Source organism: Rhincodon typus, chromosome 33, assembly GCF_021869965.1.
Source record: "Rhincodon typus isolate 14 chromosome 33, sRhiTyp1.1, whole genome shotgun sequence".
Lineage (NCBI taxonomy): Eukaryota > Metazoa > Chordata > Chondrichthyes > Orectolobiformes > Rhincodontidae > Rhincodon > Rhincodon typus.
This window is the reverse complement of record NC_063364.1, coordinates 29376484-29388787: the sequence shown is the minus strand read 5'-3', so window position 1 is coordinate 29388787 and position 12304 is coordinate 29376484. Positions and strand designations below refer to the sequence as shown.

Here is a 12304-nt window from a genome sequence, read left to right as displayed (position 1 = left end):
TGTTATCTCAGATTCTCCAGCATCAGCAGTTCCTACTATCTCTGTAACAGTCTTCAATTCTATATTTATTGCCATCCAATAATGAACAACTCTGAAAATTGTGAAGAAATTCCAAAATTGATTGTTGAAAATGGGATGACTTTGTGTGGTACAGCACTGTGATGCACAACAATGACATTTTACAATTTTACCTGTTGTTCAGTACAAAATTATGTATTGGTGTTCCAGCTGAGCAAAAGTTTAGGACAGAAGCGCTTTAAAGGATCACTCTTGTGAACATTAACAAAATCGGGTAGTTAGTGAGCATCTCATTATCTCAATCCTGAAGCAAAAGTGTTAGTTTTCTCTGGAGCTTCATGCTTTTAACTTGGAACTTACCAAAAGACTTTGGCACTGGTAGCAAACAGATACAGTTCAAGTATACCGATAAGTATGTGCAACACCAATGTTTGTAGTCCCACAAACAAGAGATTGTTTCTGGTTGCAATCTGATTGAGCACAGTCAGCATGGACTGGTGAGTGGGAAATCGTGCTTTGACAAATCTGTTGGAGCTTTCGAAGGATATTAATAACAGAATTGATGAAGTGGAATCAGTGGACAAAGTATACTTCGAATTTTCAGAAGACATTTGATAAAGTCCCTCACAGAAGGTTGATTCGCAAAATTAAAGCCACCTGAGATAGGTGTTAATACACTGGCCTAAATTAAGGATGAGCAAATGGACATAAAATGAAGAATACGAATAAACAGGTCATTCTAATGTTGGCAAGCTGTGACTAGTAGGTTCTGCAAGGATCATTACTTGGAGCCCCAGCTGTTCACAAAATGTAACAATGAGTTTGGATACAAGGACTCAATGTAATATTTCAAAGTTTGCTGATGACACAAACCTAGATGGGAATGCATGGTCTGAGGAGGACATGAAGTAGCCTCAAGGGGATTGGGACAGACTTGCAGAATATAGCAAATAGAATATAATATGGGGAAATGTGTGGTTATCCAAATGGTAAGAGATGAGAAAGTGTAGACGTACAAAGAGACTTGGATGTCCTTGTCAATAAGTCACTAAAGACTCGCATAGAGATGCAGCAAACAATTAGGAAGACTAATAGTATGTGTTAGTTTTCATTGGAAGATGATTTGAGTACAGTAGTACTGAAATCTTTCTTCAACTATGTAGATCTCTGGTTAGACTGCACCTGAAGTACTTTGCAGCTTTTGTCTCCTTACCTAAGGAAGGAAAATATTGCAATACAGGGATGAAAGTTCACCAAACTTGTTTTGGGATGCCACAACTATGGAGAGTAGTTGGGGAAACTGATCCTGTATTCTGTCGAATTTTGATGAATGGGTAGTGATCTCATTAAAACCTACAAAATATTTAAAGGGATAGACTGGATAATGCAAGTAAGATGATTCCCCTATCTGAGAGTTTAGAGCCAGGGGCACAAAATAAAAAGGATGCCACATGGAACTGTTAAGATGGCATCTTTTTATTTATTTTTTGATTGCAAATTAAAATGGGATCTTGCTGTTTTTAGGAAGGAATTAATGAAGTTTTCATACAAGCTACTGGAATTCATTGTGAGTTGTGTTTACACTGTTGCTTTGCAAGGAGTTGGGGAGGCGTTATAAAATAGCATGGCACTGTAGTGTATGTGCACAGTGAGAGATTTGGTTGGCAATAAGTAACTGTTTTGTGCAGATGTGACCAGCTGTGGCTGCCAGAAGTCATCAGCCAAATGACAGATCTATGATTGTTCATCTGCTCAGGAGCCAGCTTGTGGGTTTACAGTAGAGGATGAGAAGCCTTCAGACTACTGGAAGAGCAGGTTCAGTATTACAAGTATTCAGAATTACAAGTACCTGAAGCCTGAATAAAGCCAGTTATTTTCTTCCACCATTTGCTGTAAACTGTTGCTCTTAACCAGTAATTAAGAGACTTTCTAATAAGTGTACAAATTGCCATGTTCCTCCTGCAAGAAGTGACAGAACCTGGTGGAAGGAACAGAGGGTGTTGGAAAGTAAAAGGAACATATCATTAAACCCTCTGGGCTGGTGCTATTGAACTGTGTTTTCCAGTTGTTCTTTTGCCTAATGATTTGTTTGTGTGTGTGTGTGCACATGTAGGGATTAATGGGTTTCGGGTTTCAAGTTTCAACAAGTAGAGTTATGTGTTGATAGTTCATAACTTTTTTTCACCTGTGGCTAGAACCTACTTAGTTGTAACAAACTATAGTTCTCAATAATTGTGAGGACCTGGTTGGTGTTATCTGTTAACCGATTCTATTGGACAGGTAAATTGGAGACTTTACGTACTTTGATTAATTCACTAACTTTTGTGGCAATGCCAGGAGTGGTGAGGACCAGTGATGGGCTATAGTGGTTCAGGAACAGAGTGTCCCTAATGGAAAAGCAAAAAAGATTTTACTCAAACTGCTGCATGGATCCAGTATTAATTATATTTATATAAAACACAACCCCTGCTTTCCTAAGACAAGCTGTGGGATTTCCAATTAAAGCTCCATTCTAGAACCGATGCAGTAAGCCATTATGTGATGCAAGTTTGGGTCTTTGCTTTATATCCTGAGTCACTGATCTCAGTCATGGTTCTGGGGGTTAGGGAGGTGGGAGTGGGAGCAGGGGTCACACGTTACTTAAAGAAGGCGAGAGTTAGATATGAAGTCACCTACAGGTTGCTCTGATACAAGTTGGGAGTAAACAGGCAACATTTATGCAGGGAACAAGGCAACAAATTATTTATCCAATTTTTAAAATGTATCTTACTTCGTCTTTGAATGTAATTTCGCCCTAGATCTGCTTTAGAATGATCAATTTTGTTTCTTGTTTTTAGGATGTTATTGGTCAGGTGTTGCCGGATACAACAACCACAGCCTTTGAGTGTAAGTAAATTAATGCTTAATATGTAAAATGGACTGAAATTATAGAAATACATATTATCTAGTTTCTGATTTTATTTTAGGTAATTTTGATTTAATGTCTAGTATTCTGTAGGCTTTATTGAAATGGATTCAATGGAGAAGTTATAGGACAAAACAGCCTGCTTAATGAACACTCCATCCTCCGGTCTAAAAATTCACACCTTCGACCAATGATGTAGGACAGCAGTTTGTACCATGTGCAAGATGCACTGTAGCAACTCACCCCAGGGCACCTTCAGCATCTTCAAAATCTGATAACTCTGTTATGCACCAACCTGATTTCAAACCTTAATCAAACTTCATTGCCCCTGGAGAAAATCCTGGAACTCCCTCCCTAGTAACACTGTGGGTATACAAATAGCAGATGGGCTTTAGTGGTTCAGAAAGATGGCTTGCTGCTTCTTAGGTTAATAAAGATGGACAAGAAAATGCTGGTGTTACCAGCAAGTCCACACCTATGAAAATTTCTTTTAAAAATATACTTTTTGGCAAAGAATGCTATTTGTTATGGTTGCTTAAATAATTGTTCTTGATTATGCAACATGCATAACTTTTAAATTACCACATAAGATTTAAGAATTTTAAAGGTTAGGAAGCATCTGTTATTTGAATACTACTTTGTGATTGTTTTATATCTTGTAATTTATGGAATTTTAGAAATTTAAGCAGTAGTACCAGACCTCCCAAAGTTGGGCTCCAGATCCCAGTGGGGTCACAAGCTGAAATTTTGGGGTTGCAACTCTGAAGCAGCCATGGATCTCCGGTATCCTGTACCTCATTCCCTGAGGGCTTGTGGCAGTTTTCAAGCCTCAATTTGAGGTCACAGTGGGAAAATATTTGGAAAGCTCTGCTGTGGGAAGTCCAACTACCTTTTGTTATCAATGCATTTATGGGTTGGGATGGTTGAGAGGGTGTGGGGATAGGACAGCACTGATTTGGCCATTTAAAAAAAAAATGTACATATCTGTGTCCAGAGAGGGTATGTATTGAAGCTTTATGTATGAAACACCTTGTGTATCATTTTCTGTAACAATAATGAGTTACTATTGTCTGTTTCTATTTTCTAAAAATATTGAACTTTCCTTGACTTTATTTGAGTCTTGCTTCTTATGTCTCCAGAACAGGTGGTATAGGGATGCTTATGCACATTGTCATTTTTGAACTGTAGTACGAAAGCCAATTCCCATTGAGATTAATCCTTGAAGTTACTAAATATTTTCATACCTTTTGTGTCTCTTGGTACTGTTTCCTCACGGCAAGAATTTTTGATTCTGTAGAACATTTATTGGCTTGCTTCTGTGGCTTTCCTCCGCAACATTGTTTAAACAGAAGGTTTCTTATCTTGCATACAACATCTTTACTTTATTCCCTGATATTGGTCTTTCACCACTGCCTTATCCCAGTACATTATTCTCAGATGTTAAAACTGAACAAACTCTTACACCTAACCTTAACCCATTCTTCCCATATACTGAAATAATCTCGTTATCACTGCTGCTACCATACGCCGGAACCTTTCCCAGTACACTAAACCAGGTTTCTGGTATCATCGTCCCATTAATTCAGAATTTCAATCCTGTTCCAACACATTGTTAAATTATGGGGTGTCTCTTTCCACTATTTGCTACTGAACATTTATCCCCCAAGGGCTCCAGTAGCCCACTAACTTCGTCTTAGTGCTTTCACATACCAATATTGCCCTCCGAATGCCATAAAACTGTACAGTACCCCCACTTTCTATAAGTATACTCCACCACTACTTTCTCACCACACTACCTCTCAAAACTGCAACTAAATCTCAAGGCCAGTAGGAGCAAATTAGTGCAGATGCTGGAATCTGTACTGAAAACAAAAAAATGCTGGAAATCACAGCGAGTCACGCAGCATCCATGGAGAGAGAGAAAGCTAACGTTTCGAGTGTAGATGACTTTTCATCAGAGTTGACATGAAGTGTGGAGGGGGGGACAGCATTTATGCAATAGTCGGGGCGGGTGGGAGTGCACAGTGGAGTGTTGGGTGAGAAAATCTGCAGTATTAGCAGCCTAGGTGATCGGAATGCAAGAATGGCAGCACAGTGGTGTGTCTAACCGCCAAATTGGAAAGAACAGACAGTCCCACTGGAGTGTGGGGAGGGGCAAGAGGACATGGTGACAGAGAATGCCAAAAGTAAAGCTAAAAGAAAGGGATGGATCTCAAGGCCACCCTCAGAAGGCACTTTGAGTAAATGACATATCCACTCCTGAATACTGCAATGGTACACGTGAAATGGATAAACCTTACACCTATGGGCTATATCTGCATTTTGAAGCATTTACCCTACTCCTAACATTCTTACAATAATGGATAACAACTTAACCATCACACAGTGTATTGCATAATGTGTTGGATATAACAGCATATCTTTCAACTCCCCTTGAGCAGCATTTTGGAAAATCTGACAATATATGAATTGACTGCTGAATTGGTGCTGGAGAATTAAGAGCTGTAGTCATGAATTTTGATGGTTGACCACATAAGCTTAATTGTGGCAGTTTTATGAATTTACCTGAACCTTGATTCTACTGTATGGTTCCTTATAATTCCTAACTAGTGACATCTTCTTAACTGAGGAGTGAAGGATTTTGCCACACTGTGAACGCTGTAGTTAATTGCAAATACAGTGTGAACCACAGTTGATGACTCTTTGCTGTGTAATTTTATTTTAGATTGGCATTGAAATGGTGAAAAATCTATTAAATTACTGCTGGATTTCCTCCCCTTTGAAATAATTGTAATATAGGTTGAGAATGGATATTCTAGTTTCCTTTTTTCATTTGTTGATGTCGACTTCCAGCATAAAATTCATGGCCTGTTCCTGTGCTGTGCTGTGCTGTTTTATGTTCTGTGTGTACATATTGGAGTAAGTTAATTCTGATGGGACTTAATCACATTTATTGTGCTGTGATGTTTTAGTGAGTTGGATACAAGTTCATGGTTGTAACTCTGTGTGCTAATAACTATTATATATCATGAAAACAGATCATGAAATCTCTCCTTTGAAGCTTTAACACTTGCAAGTATTGATTTGAATGTAAATGTAAATATAGAATTGTAGAATAGTTACTTAAGATGGTAAATGATTAAGTCTATTACAAAAATACAGTGTGTATCAACTGTATTAGACAGACCAGATATGGTTGCAGTTGGCAATGGAATGAAAACATTTTACAAACCAAACATACATGTTAGTTCAGATTCTTTTGTAGATTCATGAGAGCCTACTGTCTTCCATGATAACTGCCTGGGGAAAATAGGTTATTTTTAATCAAATAAAGCTCTGCAAAATTCATATAACGTAATGCAAGTTGGAGTCAGCTGTGTCTTTCTAACTTCTGTTTAATGATCTATTCTAACGTGTTATTCTCTGTATCACACTATTAGCATCGATTAACAAAATAATGTCTACAATGTGTTTTTATTTCTAAAGATGAAGATGAAGATGGCGATCGAATCACAGTACGCAGTGATGAGGAAATGAAAGCCATGTTATCATACGTAGGTACATTTTAATCAGAGCCTTTTATAAACCTTTCCAAACATGAACATTGAAAGGAGCCCTTCTGCCTGTAGAATACTGTGTGAATTTTATGTACATTATTAAATACCATGATACAATACAGCTTTATGGAAGAGACAGTTCTTTGGTTCCCATGTTTTGTATTTGGATCAGAAGTGATCATTTCACTTTAATCTTCATTGACGTAATGATTGTTGCTACTGTGCATATGGGTTGAATAACTCTCTAGATTTTCCTTTTCTTATTAGTCTTATCTGCAAACAGAAGTTGCATGTGCACATTTGCCAAGAAGTGGTTTTCAAAAGTGAAATCCAGAAGCAAAGGAGTTTTTATTTTGTAGAGGAGCATTCAATAAAAACATCTAGTAAACAAATTATTGATTATAGCTTGAGATAGCAAGGGTAAAGATGCAATTTTAATTGTGAGGTTAACTAAGATGAGAACAGTAATACACAAAGTAGTTACTGTCCTTCTTTCATGTTTTCAAAGCTTGAGCTCAACCCTGATTCCTTTGAAATGTTGCACTTTCCAGAAGAAATATCAGGTTAACTATTCGAGCAGGACCGTCATTTGATTTTTTTAAAATTCTGAACTGTGGTACCGCTGAGACGTGTCAACAAGCTGAGACCAACAAATTTGGCAGAGGAATGAAACCTAGAACACTTTTGCTTTATAGGATGTAGTACTGTGAAGAGAGGTAATGGCCTAGTGGTATTATCATTGGACTGTTAGTCCAGAGGCCCAGATAATGTTCTGGGTTTGAATCCTGCCACAGCAGGTGGTGGAATTTGAATTCAATAAATATCTGGAATTAAGAGTGTAATAATGAACATAAATCTATTGCTGATTATCAGGAAAAATCCATCTGGTTCACTAATGTCCATTAGGGAAGGAAAATGCTATCATTACCTGGTCTTACCTACATGTGACTCCAGACCTGCAGCAATGTGGTTGACTCTTAATGGGCAATTAGGGGTGGGCAATAAATGCTACCTGGCCAGCGATGCCAATTATAATTGTAAAAGCTTTAAATTTGTTTGGAATCAAAAATGATGTATCAGTTTTAAATGTTATTACAATTGTTTGTACAGCAAGGAGGTGATTATTTGGCACATTCTGTCACTTACCGTTTTGGTAGAACCAGACAAACTGAATTCCCCAAGCACTGTCATTGTCCGCTTCAAATATTTATCCTTTTTTTTAATGGTGCTGTGGCCTGTGTTCTAACTTCGGAAAACTATGCCTCTCTTTTCCCCTTTTAGTAACGATTTTGGTTTGGTGCCTCCTTAAAACTGATCTCCAACCAAAATAAACAGTCTTACTTTATTCATCTTTATAAAACCCTGCATAATATTAAAAAAAAATTAAATCTTCTCTTTATTTCCACTGGAGCAAAAAAGCTATCCCAGTATCTCCAGTCTCCTTGTGACATTTTATATCACTGGCATAATGTTAGCTACAGTTCACTATTTTTGATGCATTTGGAAAGATCTTAGAATATATAGCAACCATTAAAATCTGCATTATTCAAGTAAATAAATTTGGATAGCATTGCTAGATAAACCATATGACATAATAATGGAAGAGTGTTTTTATTCTGTTTTAAAGTTTTGTAAGATTTTTACAGATTATTGCTAGATTTGTGGTTAAATTGTTGCTAACAAACCAACCAAGCATTAATCTTGCAAGATGTAAGTTCTTTTGTCTCAATTTGTTACTGGCTTGGAATAGACTTGAGCTACAAAAGCTTATAGTTAACATTTGAAACATAACTTCTAGGAATAGAAATTTTATTAGACTCCACACATTCAGAAATCATCATATTAAAATTTGCCTTTTCAGCATAATTCTTAAGTTATGCTGTTAACTTTGCACAAGACTATTAAACTTTAGGTCAAAAATATTCCCACTGAAGTCACTTTTTGCTTCTAATTTCCGCATTTCTTGTGTCTCTGTAATAGCATTAAGCATATGCAAATTGAATCTAGGATTATAAATCGCACAGAGTTGGAGATTGCAGGGATTTTCTTGCATCAAGATTGTATGCTTAGGATTTACTAAAATTTGGAAATAATTTTTTCTTTGAGTTTGGTTTAATCGGAGAGATGCTCAAATAATCTTTTGACTGTCTCTGAAAGGAGCAGATAGTTCAGAATTTAATTGAACCACCATTACAAATGGCTTGGCTTGCAATAAGATGTGATCTTACAGGTGTGGCTTGGCAGCAACAACATTGTAACTTGCCTTTTAAAATTGTATTTGTTGGACTCTGGTGCCGCTAGATCAAAAGATTAGCTTTGAGGTCTTCTTCAGGAAATTGATGTCAAGCATATTAGATTTTCTTTTGCCACCTAGGTGTTACACAGTGTAGAAGGCAAAATAAACCTATTTGTGCAACATGTCTTTGTTTATTCCTTTAAAAAGCCAAAGGCAGAACTTTTCCTCTTTTAAAATTACTTCTCATGAGTGATTTAATTTTTTACAAGGTGCCCTTACCAGAACAGGTCAATCCATGTCTTTAACAACTTTTTTTTGAGATTTTAGACTGCCACCTTTAAACAGGAAACCATTTTTTATTTAACAAATGAATGTGAAAAGAAAATTAAATTATAAATTTTGGAAAAATTGTTTAAACATAATAGTAGTATACTGGTTTTCACATGGTTATACAATCAGTATTGTAACTGGCAAATAAATTTCAACACAAATGTGCATGTTGCAATTTGGTTAAAAAAAGGATAATTGTAAAAAATTATATCATATAGCTAGAAAAAAGTAGCCATTTTAAAGTGATGCCAGTAACCCTGCAAGCATTGAACTTATTAGCATGTAAATCAGGGTGGTCAAACACTTATGATGGTGGACGACATTTGGGTATGGAAATTGTAAATGCTCAGGAAAAGATAAACTTTGATACAAATAAATGTTAAAAGTCCATTTTTGTGAATATTATATCATCGTGATGATGCATTACGTTAATTGAACTAAACATGCTCAATTTTTTTCATGCCGTCTTAACTTAATATGAACCATGCAGTTGGTCACTCCTGTTTATAATGGTTTCAAAGTCAGTGTTGTTCTTGTTGTAAAAGTCTGCAAGAAGGAACTGAACTCTGAACATTTGTGATCTGTTGTGAGACTTATAGCATGTTGGCGCTACAAATGTTTGCACCTAGAGGTGGAGCCATATAAAATTAAGATTTGACATCTTACTGAAAAAAAAAGTTCATGGGATGTGAATATTTATTGTCCATCTCTAGGTGTGCTTGATGGGGGTGGTGAGCTGTCTTCTTTTGGTGTGCGGTTAGACCCACGATGCCATTAGGAAGGGAGTTCCATGACCTAGTGACACTAAAGGAACTGTAATATATTTCCAAGTCAGGACGGTGATTAGCTTGGATGGCAACTTGCAAGTAGTGGTGTTCCCATTTACCTGATATCCTTGTCCTTCTAGATCATGGTGAGAACTTAGATTCACTCAAGAAAGCTTAAAACCCATTCACTTTTTCTAGATGTACTTTTCCTTGGAAGTTGTATCTTCATCTTAGAAAATTTTCTGTTATTTTCTTGCATTCTTTGGCTTTGCAGCATTATGCTGATCAGTGATTTATGTAAAATTTGCCTCTTTTTCATGATTTCAGAGTACTTAGGGAATAGTTTGTTGCAGGTGGAGAAAAGTAACTGAAGCAAAGAACAAATGCAGAAAATTGATATCGCAAGGTATAGTCAGTCTCTTTCTTACACCCACACAGCATTAAATGTTGAATCTGTACAACTGTCTTACTCAAAGGCAAGAATGCCACCATTGAGCCACACCTACCATGGGTTTTCAGTTTTTTGATTTACCCTTGAATTTACGTAACTGTTCAAAATGCATAATTTGACAGAATGCATCCATTGAGGAAAAGACTTGTTAAAGGCTATCCAAGATTGCTTGTTGAGATCTTCAGTCATACATAGATAGGGTATTGCTGCAGATGTTGTAGTTTTGCTTCTATATTTCAACCCCTTATCAACCACTGAATAATACGTAAGTTGAGGGGAGATGGTGGTGTAGTGGTAATGTCACAACTGATAGTTCTTCCAGTTCTGAAAAAAGTTCACTAGATACAATGTCAACCCTGCTTTCACTCCAGATGCTACCAGACCTGCTAAGTTTCTCCAACAATTTGGTAACACTGCAATGCTGTGCGGGCATGATTTCACATCCCTCCATGGAAGCTGGTGGAATTTAAATTCATTAGTGTGGAATTGAAAGATAGTCTAGAATGGTGACGATAAAACGATCATTGATTATTATAAAAACTCATCTGGTTCACAAATTTCCTTAAGGAAGGGCAATCTGCCAACCTTACCTAATTCGGCCTAAATGTGACTCAAGATCCACAACAATGTGGCTGACTCTTAACCGCCCTCCAAAATGGCCTAGTGAGCTACTGAGTTCAAGTGCATTTAGAGATGGACAATAAATGCTGGCCTTGCCAGTGATATCCACATCCCAGGAAAGAATAAAGGAAAAAAAAAGTTTTTTGCTTGCTCTTCAAATCTAATATCCACTGACACTTTTACCGACTATCGGCTGATCTGCCTAAAGAAACCATCATCTACACAATCAGTAACCTGCTTGATTTTGAACATATTTATTAAATTTACACTTAACCTTCCCTGCCCAAAGGATAACCACCTTAGGTACTCTCATTTCACCACTGAAGTACCTCCTCTCTGGTAATATTATAAATATGGCTTTTAGGCACTTATAATGTAGAACGTTGGTAAACTATAGGCATTGATGTTAAATTTTGTAGTAGAATAAAGATATATAACCATTGTAGTAGTTCAGGGCACTCTTCAGTCTATTACTGTGCCCAATATAGACTTGAAAGTCCCAGCATAAAATTCAGGTCTAGGCTTTATTTCCTCTAAGCCAAGACAGCAGCTACTGCTGCACTACTATATCATTAGAGGAACAGGGAAAAAATGAATTTTGTTATATTTCCTTGAAAGCATATTGGCTGTAGATAGGAGAGGGGCTGGCCGCAGCGCCAAACAATCTGCCAACATTCACTGTGTGTACCTCTGCATATGAAGAAAGGCTGCTTGGGCAAGGTACCAGCAAGAATTGGCACTTGCAGATGAAGAAGTGGGAAAAATGCAGAAGTCAGACTGTTTATTTATTAACTTGAATGTTAGGTTTTAAAAACATTTTTGAAATGAAAAATACATTGAAGTTTTATAATTCCCATGTACATGCTTGGGAAATCAACATGCAAATCAAAATTGCTAATAACCTAGTAAGTAATTTTGAACATGCACTAGCCTTGTGCTGTTCTTAGGTCTCCCTCGTGCTTGTGTGGTGGCTGCATTCCTAGAGAAACTCTCTCCTGCAGCCACAGATTACAGGACAATTTACATTGAACTACTTCTGCTGGATTATCCACTGTGACTACAGGCCAAATCAAAGGTTTCCATGGACCAAAGTTTTCCCATCCTCATGTGAATAACTCTCAGTTCAACAAGGTTGGCAAATGTTCCCAAAGTTGGTTTAAAAAAAATTCTGACATAGAACAACTTGGTATTGCTAGCACATTTGGCTATTTAAATATAAATATTGAGCCCAGTTGTGTCCCTAGGAGGGTCATCACACTGAACATGGGTGTGTGGCAACAGTTGGTTGTAATAACACTGTCAGTTGATGAAAATGCACTGACCAGTGGATTGAAAATTGCATATGCAGTGTGCGTGTATTTGATGTCCTTTGTACTTTGAGGAAACCAAATGCTCACAAATAAAAAGATCTGAAATAGC

The 12304-nt window shown here is 37.1% G+C and overlaps 1 protein-coding gene across 7 annotated transcripts in view; it reads left to right on the top strand.

Annotated features, from left to right (window-relative positions):
- The window catches only part of map2k5 (mitogen-activated protein kinase kinase 5), a 351751-nt gene that overhangs the window by 17869 nt on the left and 321578 nt on the right, over nt 1-12304 (top strand). For all 7 annotated transcript variants that reach the window (XM_048615802.1, XM_048615808.1, XM_048615804.1 and 4 more), the window contains exons 2-3: nt 2856-2904; nt 6410-6477. In XM_048615802.1, the coding sequence (XP_048471759.1) occupies nt 2856-2904; nt 6410-6477 (117 nt within the window). The remainder of the gene's footprint in view (nt 1-2855; nt 2905-6409; nt 6478-12304) is intronic.